Source organism: Oncorhynchus gorbuscha, linkage group LG16 (assembly GCF_021184085.1).
Source record: "Oncorhynchus gorbuscha isolate QuinsamMale2020 ecotype Even-year linkage group LG16, OgorEven_v1.0, whole genome shotgun sequence".
NCBI lineage: Eukaryota > Metazoa > Chordata > Actinopteri > Salmoniformes > Salmonidae > Oncorhynchus > Oncorhynchus gorbuscha.
This window is the reverse complement of record NC_060188.1, coordinates 31,399,561-31,421,190: the sequence shown is the minus strand read 5'-3', so window position 1 is coordinate 31,421,190 and position 21,630 is coordinate 31,399,561. Positions and strand designations below refer to the sequence as shown.

General features: G+C 43.8%; 1 protein-coding gene across 1 annotated transcript in view; it reads right to left on the bottom strand.

Annotated features, from left to right (window-relative positions):
- LOC123998837 (protein FAM171A2-like) overlaps nucleotides 1-21,569 on the bottom strand; it is a 69,071-nt gene extending 47,502 nt beyond the window's left edge. Inside the window, exon 1 of the mRNA XM_046304034.1 lies at nucleotides 21,297-21,569. Within this exon, the coding sequence (XP_046159990.1) occupies nucleotides 21,297-21,462 (166 nt within the window). The 5' untranslated portion in view covers nucleotides 21,463-21,569. The remainder of the gene's footprint in view (nucleotides 1-21,296) is intronic.
- Nucleotides 21,570-21,630: the final 61 nt, after the last annotated feature.

The following is a 21,630-nucleotide window of genomic DNA, read 5'->3' as shown; positions in this document are numbered from 1 at the left end:
CAGTGAGGATCTCTGAATGATCCAATGTTGACCTAAATGACTAATGATGATAAATACAATCCACCTGTGTGTAATCAAGTCTCCGTATAAATGCACCTGCACTGTGATAGTCTCAGAGGTCCGTTAAAAGCGCAGAGAGCATCATGAAGAACAAGGAACACACCAGGCAGGTCCGAGATACTGTTGTGAAGAAGTTTAAAGCCAGATTTGGATACAAAAAGATTTCCCAAGCTTTAAACATCCCAAGGAGCACTGTGCAAGCGATAATATTGAAATGGAAGGAGTATCAGACCACTGCAAATCTACCAAGACCTGGCCGTCCCTCTAAACTTTCAGCTCATACAAAGAGAAGACTGATCAGAGATGCAGCTAAGAGGCCCATGATCACTCTGGATGAACTGCAGAGATCTACAGCTGAGGTGGGACACTCTGTCCATAGGACAACTGTACAAGTGGCTGTTCCACTGGATGTCATAAGGTGAATGCACCAATTTGTAAGTCGCTCTCGATAAGAGCGTCTGCTAAATGACTTAAATGTAATGTAAATGACAACAATCAGTCGTATATTGCACAAATCTGGCCTTTATGGAAGAGTGGCAAGAAGAAAGCCATTTCTTAAAGATATCCATAAAAGTGTTGTTTAAAGTTTGCCACAAGCCACCTGGGAGACACACCAAACATGTGGAATAAGGTGCTCTGGTCAGATGAAACCAAAATTGAACTTTTTGGCAACAATGCAAAACGTTATGTTTGGCGTAAAAGCAATACAGCGCATCACCCTGAACACTCCATCCCCACTGTCAAACATGGTGGTGGCAGCATCATGGTTTGGGCCTGCTTTTCTTCAGCAGGGACAGGGAAGATGGTTAAAATTGATGGGAAGATGGATGGAGCCAAATACAGGACCATTCTGGAAGAAAACCTGATGGAGTCTGCAAAAGACCTGAGACCGGGACGGAGATTTGTCTTCCAACAAGACAATGATCCAAAACATAAAGCAAAATCTACAATGGAATGGTTCCAAAATAAACATATCCAGGTGTTAGAATGGCCAAGTCAAAGTCCAGACCTGAATCCAATCGAGAATCTGTGGAAAGAACTGAAAACTGCTGTTCACAAATGCTCTCCATCCAACCTCACTGAGCTCGAGCTGTTTTGCAAGGAGGAATGGGAAAAAATTTCAGTCTCTCGACGTGCAAAACTGATAGAGACATACCCCAAGCGACTTACAGCTGTAATCGCAGCAAAAGGTGGCGCTACAAAGTATTAACTTAAGGGGGCTGAATAATTTTGCACGCCCAATTTTTCAGTTTTTGATTTGTTAAAAAAGTTTGAAATATCCAATAAATGTTGTTCCACTTCAGGATTGTGTCCCACTTGTTGTTGATTCTTCACAAAAAAAATACAGTTTTATATATTTATGTTTGAAGCCTGAAATGTGGCAAAAGGTCACAAATTTCAAGGGGGCCGAATACTTTCGCAAGGCAATGTAGCTAGCTCTTTCTCTCTCTTGCTTCTTCGTTTTATGCACTGCTGTGCAAATTAGCTAGATTCATTATCTGATCCTTTGATTGGGTGTACAATATGTCAGTTCATCCTGCAAGAGCTCTGATAGGTTGGAGGATGTCCTCTGAAAGTTGTCATAATTACTGTGCATGTCTTTGGATGTGGGTGAGAATCATAAGCCTCCTAGATTTTCTATTGAAGTCAATGTACCCAGAGGAGAACGGAAACTATCTGTCCTCCGGCTATACCATGGTGCTACCCTATAGAGTTCCGGCAGCTACTGTAGGCCTTGATTGCAAAACAGTGTGTTTTAATTAGAGGTCGACCAATTAATTGGAATGGCTGATTAATTAGGACATATTTCAAGTTTTTTTTTGACACCTTTATTGAATCTTTATTTAACTAGGCAAGTCAGTTAAGAACACATTCTTAAGTTCAATGACGGCCTAGGAACGGTGGGTTAACTGCCTTGTTCAGGGGCAGAACGACAGATTTTTACCTTGTCAGCTCGGGGATTCAATCTTGCAACATTACAGTTAACTAGTCCAACGCACTAACCACCTGCCTCTCATTGCACTCCGAGGAGCCCGCCTGTTACACAAATGCAGTACGCCACGGTAAGTTTCTAGCTAGCATTAAACGTATCCTATAAAAAACAATCAATCAATCATAAATCACTAGTTAACTACACATGGTTGATGATATTACTAGTTTATCTAGCGTGTCCTGCGTTGCATATAATCGATGCGGTGCGTATTCGCGAAAAAGGACTGTCCTTGCTCTAATGTGTACCTAACCATAAACATCAATGCCTTTCTTAAAATCAATACACAGAAGTATATATTTGTAAACCTGCATATTTAGCTAAAAGAAATCCAGGTTAGCAGGCAATATTAACCAGGTGAAATTGTCACTTCTCTTGCGTTCATTGCACGCAGAGTCAGTGTATATGCAACAGATTGGGCTGCCTAATTTGCCAGAATTTTACGTAATTATGACAACATTGAAGGTTGTGCAATGTAACAGGAATATTTAGACTTATGGATGCCACCCGTTAGATAAAATACGGAACGGTTCCGTATTTCACTGAAAGAATAAACGTCTTGTTTTCGAGATGATTAGTTTACGGATTCAACCATATTAATGTATTTCGTATTTCTATGTGTCATGTTATAATTAAGTCTATGATTTCATCAAGCAGTCTGACTGAGCAATGGTAGGCCCCAGCAGGCTCATTCGCATTCATTCAAGCAGCACTTTCGTGCGTTTTGCCAGCAGCTCTTTGCTGTGCTTCAAGCATTGCGCTGTTTATGACTTCAAGCCCATCAACTCACGAGATTGAGGCTAGTGTAACCGATGTGAAATGGTTAGCGGGGTGCGCGCTAATCGCGTTTTAAATGTCACTTGCTCTGAGACTTGGAGTAGTTATTCCCCTTGCTCTGCATGGGTAACGCTGCTTCGAGGGTGGCTGTTGTCAATGTGTTCCTGGTTCGAGCCCAGGTATGGGCGAGGAGTGGGACGGAAGCTATACTGTTACACTGGCAATACTAAAGTGCCTATAAGACCATCCAATAGTCAAAGGTATATGAAATACAAATGGTATAGAGAGAAATAGTCCTATAATAACTACAACCTAAAACTTCTTACCTGGGAATATTGAAGACTCATGTTAAAAAGAACCACCAGCTTTCATATGTTCTCATGTCCTGAGCAAGGAACTTAAACGTTAGCTTTCTTACATGGCACATATTGCACTTTTACTTTCTTCTCCAACACTTTGTTTTTCCATTATTTAAACCAAATTCAACATGTTTCATTATTTATTTAAGGCTACATTTATTTTATTGATGTATTAGTCATTATTACAAATACATTTATTTGTAAATCGGCTTTTTTTGTTCTCCTATAATCTGTATCTGCATTGAAAACATCATAATCGGTCGACCTCTAGTTTTAATAAATTATTTGGTGATGTGAATATATTCAGTATAGTTGAATCTAAAAATGATAACTTTAATGTTTCACTATTTTTATGAAATTCACCGAGGAGGATGCCTCCACTGAACGAGGGTGTAAAATGGAGATCATCTTCATTGTGTGTCTTTAGCTCCTCTGTCCCGATACCTATACACACTGCTGCGGTCTCTTCTTGTTAAAATGTGCCATCGATTACACACTCACTATCAGGTGGTCTCAGTGCAAGCAGTAATTGTTCCAGAATGCAATTCAGTAACAAGGGCTCCGTCACAGAGAGATAGCAGTCTTGTTTGTTAAAGGAGAGAGAGGTGGGGGGAGCAGGAGCATACAGACCACAGCCATGCAGGAATGTCTGTCCTTGCCTGTGACCCTCATCAGTAGCCAGCAGACTCTGGGCCCTCCATCCAGTCAGTCAGTCAGACAGACAGCTCTCCCGAGACTGCTTGATATGGTGGAGCACTTTGACTGATGAATAGCTCCGTAGAACTTGTATCTGACGTGGGGTAAGAACTTCCCTTATGGAAAAACCACATGAATCTCACGTGATCTTATGTGAAGTTAATGCGATAATTTGACAAAATGTAAAAGCAACATGCGATATCAAGAAACTACACATGTGAAAATATTTGAGCACATGTGAAAACATGATTTAATGTGAAATAAATGGGGATGCAACATTTCAACATGTGATACCACGAAACTACACATGACAACATTTGAATGTTTAACTTATAAAAACATAACTTTTAAATGCCTCATCAGCTTAGTTCAACCCAAAATACAAGCTTGTTTTACTACAATGTTTGTAAACAACAAATGCTAGTTTCTTGTAAAACTGCAATTCATATGCGAGGTGAAAAATGGGATTCTCCTCATATGGGAAAAGGTGGTGGTATCATGTGAACTCTACATTGAATACACGTGAACAATGTACATCACACGTGTCTTATGTTTTCACGCGAACATTTCAGCTCAACATATGTGAAAATATGATTTCACACGTTGTTTTGGTAAGGTAGGTAATGAAATGGTATGTTTAAAAAAAAAGCTGGAATCCTTAGTTGCTATATCCATTTTTGGACTTAATGATACAGTTGAAGTTGGAAGTTTACATACACTTATGTTGGAGTCAGTAAAACTTTCTTATTAACAAACTATAGTTTTGACAAGTCGTTTAGGATATCTACTTTGTGCATGACACAAGTCATTTTTCCAACAATTGTTTACAGACAGATTATTTCACTTATAATTCACTGTATCACAATTCCAGTGGATCAGAAGTTTACATACACTAAATTGACTGTGCCTTTTAAACGGCTTGGAAAATTTCAGGAATTATGTCATGGCTTTATAAGCTTCTGATATTCAAAACATTGTAGACCTCCACAAGTCTGGTTCATCCATGGGAGCAATTTCCAAACGTCTGAAGGTACCACGTTCATCTGTTCAAACAATAGTATGCTAGTATAAACACCATGGGACCACGCAGCCGTCATACCGCTCAGGAAGGAGACGCGATCGGTCTCCTAGAGAATTTATTTTATTTATTTTTTATTTCACGTTTATTTAACCAGGTATGCAAGTTGAGAACAAGTTCTCATTGACAATTGCGACCTGGCGAAAGATTAACATACTTCGGTGCGAAAAGTGCAAGCACCTTGTGAAGATGCTGGAGGAACAGGTACAAAAGTATCTATATCCACAGTAAAATGTCCTATATCAACATAACCTGAAAGGCCGCCCAGCAAGTAAGAAACCACTGCTCCAAAACCGCCATGAAAAAAGCCAGACTACGGTTTGCAACTTCACATGGGGACAAAGATCGTAGTTTTTGGAGAAATGTCCTCTGGTCTGATGAAACAAAAATAGAACTGTTTGGCCATAATGACCATCGTTATGTTTGGAGGAATAAGGGGGCTTGCAGACTGAAGATCACCATCCCAAACATGAAGGGGACATTTGCTGCAGGAGGGACTGGTGCACTTCACAAAATAGATGGCAGCATGAGGAAGGAAAATTATGTGGATATATTGAAGCAACATCTCACGAAATCAGGAAGTTAAAGCTTGGTCGCAAATGGGTCTTCCAAATGAACAATGACCCCAAGCATACTTCCAAAGTTGTGGCAAAATGGCTTAAGGACAACAAAGTTGAGGTATTGGAGTGGCCATCACAAAACTCTGACCTCAATCCTATAGAAAATGTGGGCAAAACTGAAAAAGAGTGTGCGAGCAAGGAGGCCTACAAACCTGACTCAGTTACACCAGCTCTGTCAGGAGGAATGTGTCATGTTTTGTCTGATATTGTCTTGTCATTATGCTTTCCCTTCTGTTCGTTTTCCCCCTGCTGGTCTTATTAGGTTCGTTCCCTTTTTCTATCCCTCTCTCTCCCCCTCCCTCTCTCTCCTCTCTCTATCGTTCCGTTGCTGCTCCCAGCTGTTCCTCATTCTCCTAACTCACTCATTTTTAGTCTTTTCACACCTGTCCCCTATTTTGTCGTCTGATTAGAGTCCCTATTTCTCCCCTTGTTTTCCGCTTCTGTCCTTGTCGGATCCTTATATGATGTTCGCTGTGCTGTGTCATTGTCTCGCCCTGTCGTGTCTTGTCTCCTTCAGATGCTGCATGTGAGCAGGTGTCTAAGTCTGCTACGGTCGGTGCCTTCCCGAGGCAACCTGCAGTCAATGGTCGAGTCTCCAGTCTGTCCTCGTCACTACGAGTGGATTTTAGTTTTTCATGTTTTGTTTTCTTCTTATATTGTCCAGGAGTATACTTTTGCCAGTTACTGGAATAAAGACTCTGTTTTCGCTAAGTCGCTTTTGGGTCCTCATTCACCAGCATAACAGAAGGATCCGACCAAGAATGGACCCCCGAGCGACTACGGATTCTCATAACACTGCCGCCGAGATCCAGGGAGCTATGCTCGGCAGACACGAGCAGGAATTGTCTGCTGCTCGTCATGCCGTTGAGACCCTGGCCGCTCAGGTTTCCGACCTCTCTGGACAGTTCCAGAGTCTTCGTCTCGTGCCACCAGCTACTTCCTGGTCTGCCGAGTCTCCGGAACCTAGGGTTAATAACCCACCTTGTTACTCCGGGCAGCCCACTGAGTGCCGCTCCTTTCTCACCCAGTGTGATATTGTGTTCTCTCTCTCCAACCCAACACATACTCAAGAGAGAGAGCTCGGGTTGCTTACGTCATATCACTCCTTACTGGCCGGGCTCGAGAGTGGGGCACAGCTATCTGGGAGGCATGGGCTGATTGTTCTAACAATTACCTGAACTTTAAAGAGGAGATGATACGGGTTTTTGATCGTTCAGTTTTTGGTAGGGAGGCTTCTAGGGCCCTGGCTTCCCTATGTCAAGGTGATCGATCCATAACGGATTACTCTATAGAGTTTCGCACTCTTGCTGCCTCTAGTGACTGGAACGAGCCGGCGCTGCTCGCTCGTTTTCTGGAGGGACTCCACGCAAAGGTTAAGGATGAGATTCTCTCCCGGGAGGTTCCTTCCAGTGTGGACTCTTTGATTGCACTCGCCATCCGCATAGAACGACGGGTAGATCTTCGTCACCGAGCTCGTGGAAGAGAGCTCGCGTTAACGGTGTTTCCCCTCTCCGCATCGCAACCATCTCCTTCCTCCGGCTCAGAGACTGAGCCCATGCAGCTGGGAGGTATTCGCATCTCGACTAAGGAGAGGGAACGGAGGATGACCAACCGCCTGTGCCTCTATTGCGGTATTGCTGGACATTTTGTCAATTCATGTCCAGTAAAAGAGAGCTCATCAGTAAGCGGAGGGCTACTGGTGAGCGCTACTACTCAGGTCTCTCCATCAAGATCCTGTACTACTATGTCGGTCCATCTACGCTGGACCGGTTCGGCTGCTTCATGCAGTGCCTTGATAGACTCTGGGGCTGAGGGTTGTTTTATGGACGAAGCATGGGCTCGGAAACATGACATTCCTCTCAGACAGTTAGGGAAGCCCACGCCTATGTTTGCCTTAGATGGTAGTCATCTCCCCAGTATCAGATATGAGACACTACCTTTAACCCTCACAGTATCTGGTAACCACAGTGAGACTATTTCCTTTTTGATTTTTCGTTCATCTTTTACACCTGTTGTTTTGGGTCATCCCTGGCTAGTATGTCATAATCCTTCTATTAATTGGTCTAGTAATTCTATCCTATCCTGGAACGTTTCTTGTCATGTGAAGTGTTTAATGTCTGCAATCCCTCCTGTTTCTTCTGTCCCCTCTTCTCAGGAGGAACCTGGTGATTTGACAGGAGTGCCGGAGGAATATCATGATCTGCGCACGGTCTTCAGTCGGTCCAGAGCCAACTCCCTTCCTCCTCACCGGTCGTATGATTGTAGTATTGATCTCCTTCCGGGGACCACTCCCCCTCGGGATAGACTATACTCTCTGTCAGCTCCCGAACGTAAGGCTCTCGAGGATTATTTGTCTGTTTCTCTTGACGCCGGCACCGTAGTGCCTTCTTCCTCTCCTGCCGGGGTGGGGGTTTTTTTGTTAAGAAGAAAGACGGTACTCTGCGCCCCTGCGTGGATTATCGAGGGCTGAATGACATAACGGTTAAGAATCATTATCCGCTTCCCGTTATGTCATCAGCCTTCGAGATTCTGCAGGGAGCCAGGTTCTTTACTAAGTTGGACCTTCGTAATGCTTACCATCTCGTGCGCATCAGAGAGGGGGACGAGTGGAAAACGGCGTTTAACACTCCGTTAGGGCATTTTGAGTACCTGGTTCTGCCGTTTGGTCTCGCTAATGCTCCAGCTGTTTTTCAGGCATTAGTTAATGATGTACTGAGAGACATGCTGAACATCTTTGTTTTTGTCTACCTTGACGATATCCTGATTTTTTTCACCGTCACTCGAGATTCATGTTCAGCACATTCGACGTGTACTCCAGCGCCTTTTAGAGAATTGTCTCTACGTGAAGGCTGAGAAGTGCGCCTTTCATGTCTCCTCCGTCACTTTTCTCGGTTCTGTTATTTCCGCTGAAGGCATTCAGATGGATCCCGCTAAGGTCCAGGCTGTCAGTGATTGGCCCGTTCCAAGGTCACGTGTCGAGTTGCAGCGCTTTCTAGGTTTCGCTAATTTCTATCGGCGTTTCATTCATAATTTCGGTCAAGTTGCTGCCCCTCTCACAGCTCTTACTTCTGTCAAGACGTGCTTTAAGTGGTCCGGTTCCGCCCAGGGAGCTTTTGATCTCCTCAAGAAGCGTTTTACGTCCGCTCCTATCCTCGTTACTCCTGACGTCACTAAACAATTCATTGTCGAGGTTGACGCTTCAGAGGTGGGCGTGGGAGCCATTCTATCCCAGCGCTTCCAGTCTGACGATAAGGTTCATCCTTGCGCTTATTTTTCTCATCGCCTGTCGCCATCGGAACGCAACTATGATGTGGGTAACCGCGAACTGCTCGCCATCCGCTTAGCCCTAGGCGAATGGCGACAGTGGTTGGAGGGGGCGACCGTTCCTTTTGTCGTTTGGACTGACCATAAGAACCTTGAGTACATCCGTTCTGCCAAACGACTTAATGCACGTCAAGCTCGTTGGGCGTTGTTTTTCGCTCGTTTCGAGTTTGTGATTTCTTATCGCCCGGGTAATAAGAACACCAAGCCTGATGCCTTATCCCGTCTCTTTAGTTCTTCTGTGGCTTCTACTGATCCCGAGGGGATTCTTCCTTATGGGCGTGTTGTCGGGTTGACAGTCTGGGGAATTGAGAGACAGGTTAAGCAAGCACTCACTCACACTGCGTCGCTGCGCGCTTGTCCTAGTAACCTTCTTTTCGTTCCTGTTTCTACTCGTCTGGCTGTTCTTCAGTGGGCTCACTCTGCCAAGTTAGCTGGCCATCCCGGCGTTCAAGGTACTCTTGCTTCTATTCGCCAGCGCTTCTGGTGGCCTACTCAGGAGCGTGACACGCGCCGTTTCGTGGCTGCTTGTTCGGACTGCGCGCAGACTAAGTCAGGTAACTCTCCTCCTGCCGGTCGTCTCAGACCGCTTCCCATTCCTTCTCGACCATGGTCTCACATCGCCTTAGACTTCATTACCGGTCTGCCTTCGTCTGCGGGGAAGACTGTGATTCTTACGGTTGTCGATAGGTTCTCTAAGGCGGCACATTCCCCTCGCTAAGCTTCCTTCCGCTAAGGAGACGGCACAAATCATCATCGAGAATGTGTTCAGAATTCATGGCCTCCCGTTAGACGCCGTTTCAGACAGAGGTCCGCAATTCACGTCACAGTTTTGGAGGGAGTTCTGTCGTTTGATTGGTGTTTCCGTCAGTCTCTCTTCCGGTTTTCATCCCCAGTCTAACGGTCAAGCAGAAAGGGCCAATCAGACTATTGGTCGCATACTACGCAGCCTTTCTTTTAGAAACCCTGCGTCTTGGGCAGAACAGCTCCCCTGGGCAGAATACGCTCACAACTCGCTTCCTTCGTCTGCTACCGGGCTATCTCCGTTTCAGAGTAGTCTGGGTTACCAGCCTCCTCTGTTCTCGTCCCAGCTCGCCGAGTCCAGCGTTCCCTCCGCTCAGGCGTTTGTCCAACGTTGTGAGCGCACCTGGAGGAGGGTGAGGTCTGCACTTTGCCGTTACAGGGCGCAGACTGTGAGAGCCGCCAATAAACGTAGGATTAAGAGTCCTAGGTATTGTCGCGGCCAGAGAGTGTGGCTTTCCACTCGTAACCTTCCCCTTATGACAGCTTCTCGTAAGTTGACTCCGCGGTTCATTGGTCCGTTCCGTGTCTCCCAGGTCGTCAATCCTGTCGCTGTGCGACTGCTTCTTCCGCGACATCTTCGTCGCGTCCATCCTGTCTTCCATGTCTCCTGTGTCAAGCCCTTTCTTCGCACCCCGTTCGTCTTCCTCCCCCCGTCCTTGTCGAGGGCGCACCTATTTACAAGGTACGTAGGATCATGGACATGCGTTCTCGGGGACGTGGTCACCAGTACTTAGTGGATTGGGAGGGTTACGGTCCTGAGGAGAGGAGTTGGGTTCCATCTCGGGACGTGCTGGACCGTTCGCTGATTGATGATTTCCTCCGTTGCCGCCAGGATTCCTCCTCGAGTGCGCCAGGAGGCGCTCGGTGAGTGGGGGTACTGTCATGTTTTGTCTTATATTGTCTTGTCATTATGCTTTCCCTTCTGTTCGTTTTCCCCCTGCTGGTCTTATTAGGTTCGTTCCCTTTTTCTATCCCTCTCTCTCCCCCTCCCTCTCTCTCCTCTCTCTATCGTTCCGTTCCTGCTCCCAGCTGTTCCTCATTCTCCTAACTCACTCATTTAGTCTTTTCACACCTGTCCCCTATTTTGTCGTCTGATTAGAGTCCCTATTTCTCCCCTTGTTTTCCGCTTCTGTCCTTGTCGGATCCTTATATGATGTTCGCTGTGCTGTGTCATTGTCTCGCCCTGTCGTGTCTTGTCTCCTTCAGATGCTGCGTGTGAGCAGGTGTCTAAGTCTGCTACGGTCGGTGCCTTCCCGAGGCAACCTGCAGTCAATGGTCGAGTCTCCAGTCTGTCCTCATCACTATGAGTGGATTTTAGTTTTTCATGTTTTGTTTTCTTCTTATATTGTCCAGGAGTATACTTTTGCCAGTTACTGGAATAAAGACTCTGTTTTCGCTAAGTCGCTTTTGGGTCCTCATTCACCAGCATAACAGAATGGGCCAAAATTCACCAAACTTATTGTGGGAAGCTTGTGAAAGGCTACCTGAAACGTTTGAACCCAGTTAAACAATTTAAAAACAATGCTACCAAATATTAATTGAGTGTAGGTAAGCTTCTGACCCACTGGGAATGTTAGTTAATAAAGACTTAAAAGCTTAAATAATTATCTCTACTATTATTCTGACATTTCACATTCTTAAAATAAAGTGGTCATCCTAACCTCATTTTTACTAGGATTAAATGTCAGGAATTGTGAAAAACTGAGTTTAAATGTATTTGGCTAAGCTGTATGTAAACTTCCGACATCAACTGTATATACCCATTGATTCTTGAAGAATTTAACTTATAAATGCCTCATCAGCTTAGTTCAACCCAAAATACAAGCTCGTTTTACTACAATGTTTGTAAACAGCAAATGTAAACAAACACTGTATAGCCACAAAACATGGCTAAAAATATAATTTTGCTCTGTCTACGAATTTGAGAGTGGGTTACATTTCTCCAGGCCCATTGCTCAGCTTTTCGCCAAAACACAGGTGGAGTGACAGCTTTGGTATTGTTTCAATGAAGGATTTTAGCTTCAAGCTAAATGGCACACTGTTGAGCTAAACTGTGTACCGGTAATACTTTATGTTGTTGTAGAATTCTCAAAGTCCCCTACACATTCATTACCTATCATACAGTACATCTCTGCATGTAGCAAATGAGTGCCGTCTGCACTGCCTTTTTAGTTATTTGTTAATCTGACAATTTTCTCATCATTGATCAATTGTACTTCTCTCAGCAATTTGAAAACCCTCAGATTTAAAAAAATGTAATCAATGATGAGAGAGTACATAGTCAGATTTCACAGAATTTCATGTGAAGTTTTCCAAAACCACATGGTTTTACATTATTTATAATAATAACAACATTACAAAATTAATTGTTGCATGTGCAAAATATGTGAAATCTGGTGGGGGGTTTTCCCCATAAGGGCTTCCTCAATCTGGACAGCCTTGTAAAACTGTTTGGGTGAGTTTCCTGAGAGGGCAGATAGGATGGAAGGCTGACGTGTCACAATCACAGTCTGTCCTTCTGCTGTGAGCAAGGTCAAACCTCCTTGGAAACTCTTTGATCTAAGAAGACTGACTCACTCTTAACCCAAATGAAACACAAAGGGTTTGAGGTAGAGGTACCAAGGGCGAGGAGAGAGTTAAGAGGAGATAAATCAAACCAAATCACCTCCTCCCTACTCGCATTGACCTGCTGGAAGTCATCATGATGGACTTCCTCAGGCTGCACAGAGAGGGGGAGAGAGAGAGAGAGAGAGCAAAGAGAGAGAGACATGGTGGGTGGGGGGGGGGTCCATGGTTAGGTCCACAGCTGGAGCACATCAGTAGAGAGGATCTCTCTCAGGCCTCAACACCATTATCTACCAAGGCCCAGAGGGAGAGATATATGGTGTGTGAAGGTTGTTAGGGGTCCTTAAAGTTGGGTTAAAGCTTTGGATGAGACTTTCAGCTTGAACCCTACCACCTACATGCTAAAAATGCTATCTTTGGTTACACACAAGCAGGGCCCCAAAAGCACTTCATCTTTAGCAAGACATTTCAGAATAATTACAGCTCCTCTCCAGCATAAGATAAGCTTAGAAAGTGAATGGTTTGCTGCTTTTGTCGTAACATGCGTGGAGGTTTCTGACTAACTCTGCAAGCTATGATAGCTTAGCTTGTCATTACATGAGTAAAAGTTTCGATGAAATGAAAAGTACACACAGGTTGATATGGCTGATTTCCAAGTGTCATAAACTACTGCTTAGTATCCCCAGAGAGGAAACCCATCCACCGGTCAGACAATGTTGGCCCTGGTGCAAGACATTGTTCCATGTGGAAGCACAGACTCACAGGACACATCAAGGCTGTTCTAGTACAGGAAAACACAGTTCCACGCCAAAGTCCACAAACAGTTCCCCCTACTGTGCTCTCCCTGAGAGCCAGGATCCCAGTGACAAGAGGCTAGTCCCCTTGATTACCACAGAGGAAAAAGGAGAGGACACTAAATACTCTTGATATGAGAAAACAGGATAATACACACCAATCAAACAGATGGCACCATTTCTGATTGATGAAGTAGAAACACAACTGTTACAATCCACTCAGAGTTAAATGCATCGTCCCTGCTTTTTCTTTACCGGTGCCACCCTGCTCCATATGAAACCAATAGTCATTTCTGATCTGTAATTATGAACACTGATTCATTTCATTAAGGGGGTCACTACTTTTCATTGCTGGGTAACAGTAATTGTTTCCGCTCATTTGCACCAGAAGGAAGTGGTGAACAATCCAATAGAAATCACATGATTTCACCACATGAATGAGTGGCGTGCAAATGAACGATACTTCCATAGTTAACAGTCACAATTCCACAGCACCTGATGTCTACACAACAGGCCGAATGCGGGCAATTTGTTACCATGGCAATCATCGAAGAACACGCTCGCCCTCGCCCACACAAAACCCCAGCTAGTACATATTAATGGTATCGAAAGCTTTTGTGTTGGATAGTAATAAATAACTCACAGAAGAGTTGAATCTACAGTGTTCAGGCACTCGTAGCACTCTGAGCAAAAAGAGTGGTATCTGAATCAAACAGCTGCTGGAAGGGAGAAAAAAAAACACAATTGCACGATCTGGTTACACTCGGAATAATCTGTGGTCAGAGTGAGGCCACGGCAGCTTGCTGGGATGCAGTAATACAACTTGGTCATCATGTCCAGATGTTTTGGATCTCTGCAGCCTAGCCCAGATGTTTAAAGCTGGCCTGGGACATCACATTGGCTTGTACTGCATGTGGTCAGTGAGAAGATTAAGAGGAGTAGCTAGAGAAACTTGCATGTGGAGGTGAATTACATACACAGAGCCTTTCATACAGTATCTCCATACGGTATATGGCACCGACATACATACAACAACCGTGTACAGTGTCAGTATCTCACAATTGAATTATGGCTGATCATGCCTTAACCTAACATAATAAAATCAAGGAAAGATATGACGGTTATGCGACGATGTAGCTCACTCACCCTCACACCGAGAAAGGGTTGTTGTGTCCATAATTTCCTGCAACTGTTTTTCATTTTCTTTGCAATTTCATAAAGCGGCAGGTAAGAGTATTGAGCCAATAACTGAAAGGTCTCTGTTTCGAATCCCTGAGCCGACTAGGTGAAAAACCTTTCAATGTGCCCTTGAGCAAGGCACTTAACCCTCATTGCTCCTGTAAATCGCTTTGGATTAGAGTGTTGAAAAAAAAGTTATTTTCTTCCCAGTTTTTTTGAGTCATTCTTTCTTTACAAAATACGTTGTGTGCCAACTGTATTTTGGGAATATGGAAGCAAATTCTCCTTGGACATTTTTATAAAACGGGTATGTGTGGCAAATAAGCTTACATGCCAAATGAGTCAACTGTTCTCAAACATAATCCATATTAAAATGTGGAAGCCTATTTAACACAAGTGAGATAATAGTAACATAAAATAATGAGGGGACTTAGTTTTAAATGCCAATCCACAGAGGATTTGATATGGTTTCTTACTGGAAGCCATTCCAAATATCACATTTTCCAAGGAGCAGAAATTCATCCATTACTAAGGGCAGGAAAGTTGGATATAAACTGTGAGTATCCTAGCCAAACTGAAAACTATATAGCAAGTCAAACGATATACACTGCTCAAAAAATAAAGGGAACACTAAAATAACACATCCTAGATCTGAATGAATGAAATATTCTTATTAAATAGCTTTTTCTTTACATAGTTGAACGTGCTGACAACAAAATCACACAAAAATTATCAATGGAAATCAAATTTATCAACCCATGGAGGTCTGGATTCACACTCAAAATTAAAGTAGAAAACCACACTACAGGTTGATCCAACTTTGATGTAATGTCCTTAAAACAAGTTAAAATGAGGCTCAGTAGTGTGTGTGGCCTCCACGTACCTGTATGACCTCCCTACAACGCCTGGGAATGCTCCTGATGAGATGGTGGATGGTCTCCTGAGGGATCTCCTCCCAGACCTGGACTAAAGCATCCGCCAACTCCTGGATAGTCTGTGGTGCAACGTGGCGTTGGTGGATGGAGCGAGACATGATGTCCCAGATGTACTCAATTGGATTCAGGTCTGGGGAACAGGCGGGCCAGTCCATAGCATCAATGCATTCCTCTTGCAGGAGCTGCTGACACACTCCAGCCACATGAGGTCTAGCATTGTCTTGCATTAGGAGGAACCCAGGGCCAACCGCACCAGAATATGGTCTCACAAGGGGTCTGAGGATCTCATCTCGGCAGTCAGACTACCTCTGGCGAGCACATGGAGGGCTGTGCGGCCCCCCAAAGAAATGCCACCCCACACCATGACTGACCCACCGCCAAACCGGTCATGCTGGAGGATGTTGCAGACAGCAGAACGTTATCCACGGTGTCTCCAGACTCTGTCACGTCTGTCACATGTGCTCAGTGTGAACCTGCTTTCATCTGTGAAGAGCACAGGGCGCCAGTGGCGAATTTGCCAATCTTGGTGTTCTCTGGCAAATGCCAAACGTCCTGCACAGTGTTGGGCTGTAAGCACAACCCCCACCTGTGGACGTCGGGCCCTCATACCACCCTAATGGAGTCTGTTTCTGACCGTTTGAGCAGACACATGCACATTTGTGGCCTGCCGGAGGTCATTTTGCAGGGCTCTGGCAGTGCTCCTCCTTGCACAAAGGCGGAGGTAGCGGTCCTGCTGCTGGGTTGTTGCCCTCCTACGGCCTCCTCCACATCTCCTGATGTACTGGCCTGTCTCCTGGTAGCGCCTCCATGCTCTGGACACTAGCTGACAGACACAGCAAACCTTCTTGCCACAGCTCACATTGATGTTCCATCCTGGATGAGCTGCACTACCTGAGCCACTTGTGTGGGTCGTAGACTCTGTCTCATGCCACCACTAGAGTGAAAGCACCGCCAGCATTCAAAAGTGACCAAAACATCAGCCTGGAAGCATAGGAACTGAGAAGTGGTCTGTGGTCCCCACCTGCAGAACCACTCTTTTATTGGGGGGTGTCTTGCTAATTGCCTATAATTTCCACCTGTTGTCTATTCCATTTGCACAACAGCATGTGAAGTGTATTGTCAATCAGTGTTGCTTCCTTAGTAGACAGTTTGATTTCACAGAAGTGTGATTGACTTGGAGTTACATTGTGTTGTTTAAGTGTTCCCTTTATTTGTTTGAGCAGTGTATTTAGGTATTGCTTGCTGGCAGTCCTTGTTTCGAGACAAGGCAGGTTGTTTAGATTTTTATCAGGCTCACTTGTGGAGTAAATGAATCTCATTCCAGAATAAACTTGTCATTAGGAGGAAAATAAAATCACAAGGCAAGAATTCGAGGAAAGAGCCACGGTTCAGGGATCCACCCATTGTGCGGAAACAAGAAACAGTTGTTGGTCTTAAAAGACTTCAACAACAAAAAAATGTGACCTGTGTCAACAAAATGGCCAGTACAAATGCTATTTGTTCAAATATGCTATCATCAGCCTAGGAAGAATAAGTGCATGTGTGTATAACTTGAATGACGGTCCACCTATATATACACAGTACTGTATGGTCTAAAAAAACAAGAAGCACCATTAACCTGTGTCCTGCACACAAAAACCATGGAAGACTTTTGCTGTGAAGTAATCCATGTACGGACATGACTTTTGTTGTGCTTTAAGAACAACCAATAAAGACATTCTATAGAATAAAAGAAAAGATTGAGTACTCAATGAGTAGGGCGTGTCTCTGTCGTAGCAGGACTGCGCCGGGTGTGTTAGGCAGTCTATATTTCCAAAGGGGTGCTATGCTGTGCTACTATGCTATGTCCAGACAGCTCTACTAGTCTCCTCTGAGAGAAGAGAGGGTGTTAGGTGTCAACAGTCGGATTCCTCCCACTGTACAGCTGCCTGGGCAAAAATTCCTCAGCAGACAGCCAGCCCCCCTTCATAGTCTACCGCTACAGCAAAACAGCCTGGCTGGTCCTGGTGCACGGTGCTCTGAATCCTAATACAGGATGTCAGTCAGAGCAAGTTCCTGAGTCAGATAGACCCACTCTTTCTAGCCTGGTCCTAGATCATTATTGTACTGTCTTGCCAACTCCTATGGTCATTGTGACCATATGATTTGGCAAGACAGCACAAACTGATCATGGACCAGGCTACGACTCTTCAGTAGAAACCAACTCATTTGCCCGTGTCTCAGCTCCACTCCCAGCAGTAGAATGTATAATTAAAAAGAAACGATTGAATTGCTAATTACAACTGTCCCCTTCTTGACATTGCTTCCATATTTGACATAAGTGTATGCCGACTCTACACTGCCTGCTATTTCCCCCAGACGGATTAGTGAGACAGCATTTTCACATCACAATTGAACCAGATGTTACATTTTGAGATTTTCAAAAGGTCCACAAGATTTTTTTCGTCAAATAATATGACCTGGAGAGGTTGTCGCCCTAAGCCATCAGAAAAAAAGGGGTCCCCAATGACCACAATGAAGGAAAAACTCTGTAAAATCTATATGGATGCTGGAGGCCTAAAAAGATAAAACAACAACCGACAATTTTTGTTGGAGCGTATGGGGCGGAAACCTAATTATAATACTTTGTACACTGCAAATCGACCACAATTTAGCCCAAAAATGGAATGTATTTTAAAATAAGTATCAATTTATACCTTGATCACGTGTCTTTAAAATGTTTTATTCATGTGAATAGTTGTCCTAAATTAAACAGGCTCAAAGTGCAGCAGTGTATAGATTTGGACAGACTACCCCTGAAGTGTAGCTATGCAGAACAACCACCCTGTCACTAAATTACCCCATGACATCGATAGAAAACAAACAAGAAAATGTATAATTTTGCTCAATAAAAACACAATAAAACCTAGATCTCAGGGCACAGAAGGGACTGTTCTGCCAAACAATTACGAATCTGAACAATTATGAATTTGAGCTTGTATGGTTCACCTGCCCAGCGGCATTGGGGAGAAAGATGGGGGGGTACAGACAACACAAATCCATGGCAGTCAGCTCACATATGACCTCTGCCTGGACAGGAATCAGCCGGCTATTGTCCGCAGACCGGGGCAGGCTGCAAAGGTTGTCAGACCGATTAGAACAGTTAGGTGTTGGTCATGCAGAAACAGCCCAAGAATAACACACATTTTTCATGCTTTGGTTGTTGCTCTGGGCCGTGGGCACAGTCTGCAAGTATACACAGCTGATGCTTTTACATAAACCCCTGAACTCAACAATAGCAACACTGCCTCCGTCCTCGCAAAAAAAAAAAAAAATCAACCTCAGGCGCTAAGTAGCTAGCAATACGCCTCAGACGTTTGAAAAATCAAGGATTCGTACCATAGAAGCATCAACAACCGTATGAGTAACTCTGTCTGAATGACAGACAGCACCTGGCTCTTGTAAGACAGATAAACACGAACTTCAAAAGAAAGCCACAAATGGACTCGTGACAAACTGCCTCAACTGGGTAGGAGACAACATAGAGGTCACTGAGAGGGGAAGGGGCAGGACTCACCATGGACAGATTACAATGGCAACAACATCAAGTGACGAAGAGAGGACAAAGAGAAGACACGTTCCACTCAGTCACTCTGATCTCAGAATTCAGCATGGAATAATGTTAAGACAAACCAAGATCACGGTTAACATCATACTGAAGATGACCTGGAATCAAAAGTTCCTTTTCAGGACAATCATTCAGATATGAGGATTTCTAATGTCAGTGAAAAGTCAAATTTGTTTGAAAGAAAAATGCGACCATTTTCATATATAGTATGTCTAAGTATCCTTCTCTTCTACCATACAAACCTGCTCTCTGGGGACATCAGACTTACATTGAATATTGTGCTATCAGACTAAATGATGAATAGAGAACATCCCCATGACTAGGTTTAATCCCTACATAATACATTTCAACAGTATATCCATTAATATGTATGCCTTGATTACTGATGCTGCAGAGAGTGTGCACCGGAAAATGTGGTGCATCCCAAATGGCACCCTATTTCCTATGAAGTGCACTACTTTTAACCCGGGCATATTGGACATAGGGTGCCATTTGGGACGTATCCAAACACCTACCCATAACTAAATATGAATCGTCAGGAGGAGCTGAGCTGACAAGACGACAGTCGGTCATGATTAGACTTTGTCCACAGCATCACCCTCCACTGATCTCTGAAATAATTTCCTTTTAATTCCTAGACCAAGCATTTCGTTGGTAATATGATACTTTTTTTTTAATAGGCTGTGGTGATTCATCTCATTCTTGCTGAGCTACTGAGCTGTTAAAAGAAAGGAACTTCTATTGCGATTTAAAAAAAGAAAGACACTCCAGCTTTTTCCCATCGGCCTCAGTTCAATCCACAAAAGCCTAATTCTTTCAGCGACTCAACTTCGCTTCGGATGGGAAACTCTCTGACTGCTTCAAAGGGACTTCTACTTCTGAGGGGAGATTGAGGTCATGAGCTCCATGATAAAGTAATGAAAGAACATCGTCTGACAAATCAATATGGTTGACGACAACACCTTCAAATGAACGAATCAACATTTCCTGTCTCTCCAGTTGGGATCCTTTCCATCAACCCACAGTGTAATAGCATGGTATAACAACAAGGTGCTAGCGACTTTGATGTGATTTCCCATTTGAAAGTGTTTCAAGAAAGTTGAATCTATATAGCTATACTGCAAGGACAAACTATTAGACCAACCACAACCAGTTTGCTCAGTCTGTGAAACTAGTGGTCTTCACATGGATAATCTATGGTTATTCATAGATAAGATTAGAGAAGCTAAACTATTAAATGACACTGAATTTGACATGTATGGGTTAAGAAGCTCTACCCATCTTGACAGTCTTGTCCAAAGCACTAAGCAATAAGCACATCTTCCAGAAATAGGCTTCTTTGGTGGGAAACAGCTCAGCTAATGAAATATAGATAGCGGACACGACTTCTTAAAAGCCTGCTTAGCTATAAAAAGAGGCATCTACAAGGAATTGCAACATATTGAAAGTATCTGAACTAAACCGTGCTTGGACCAGTTGAAGGATAGGGAACTGTATGGGAGAGGGGGTCTAAATCACTACCAAGCATTGACACTAGCATCCACTTCAAGCACCTTGAAAGTCCCTCTTTCTCCTGTTCAGTTACAATGACAGGCAGCAGGCCTATATCAGTTTGTTTCATTGCAAACCATAGTCTACTGACTCAGGACAGCCTATTTTTAATAATAATAATAATAATAATAATAATAATAATATAAAATGGTGAAATGATTCCTGCTGAGAAACTGATTTGAAACAGGATAAATGAAATGTGTCAAAAGTACTGTGAACCCAAAACAAACATTGTTGAAATTATAAAATGTCCTTTGGTCATTCATGAGGCCTCTTGGGACATAACAACAACAACAAGAAGAACAATGTCAACAATGGGTGCGTGCAAATGACAGTAGCCAAAACAAGCTTGTCGACCATCTCGCAGTCACAAATGCACAATATATTATAGGCCTATTTTTCTCACATGGAATGATTTTATTGATTTAGATTTAAAAAAAAAAAAAAAGTTCTACTAACCATTGGTGTCTGACAATTGACCGTTTGCTAATTGAAAATATCTAGTTGGGATCTTCCAAAGTTACATAAAGTTAACGGGCAGGGATAGAAGTTTGAACTAAGCTGACGCCTCATCATAGCCTAATTGCTATTGGACATCGTAACGGAATAATGCAACTGCTATTGATCGGATATATTGCCTAGCGTTAAATTAGATTGATTTACAGATTTAACCTACAGATGGCCCATCAGGGGAGGGTGCTGCACGTCAGTATCCTTTGTTTCCTATTCTGCAATGAAGTAGCCACAAGACCAGAGCATGCAGCGACTACATTGTATTCATTCGTGCGTAGACATTTATAGCTGAATAAATGCGACGGTTACATAATAACACAACCTCATCACTGAGAGGGGCACGAATAATAACAACATCCAATGCGTTAGCTATAGCAGCTTATCATACTCGCCATCACAGACTTTCCCCTCAACTCGAACCTTGACGAATCTCTACGAGTAACTCACCAAGTGCTCCCTGGTCCGGAATGGATTTAGCAAGTCCTTCCCAGAGATTGCCGAGAAAAAGAAAGAGAAAAAGAAGACGTGATATGTGCGGTGGTGGCATTCTCACTGCGACATCACCAATTCCACTTAGGTGGCCATTCATCCATATTGCTTTTGAGGTTGGCATTGACTGCTCCCTTTTCACGCTGCCTCGGATGCCTACTCCTTGCTCTGCTCGCGCTCCGGAGTCGCTTCACAATTCCATTGTCCTACGTGGGAGGGGACGCTTGCTCTGCTTAGTGGGTGGTCGTGATCGCCCCCTAATGGTACCAAAGTAGAGTGTGTTCACAGATGG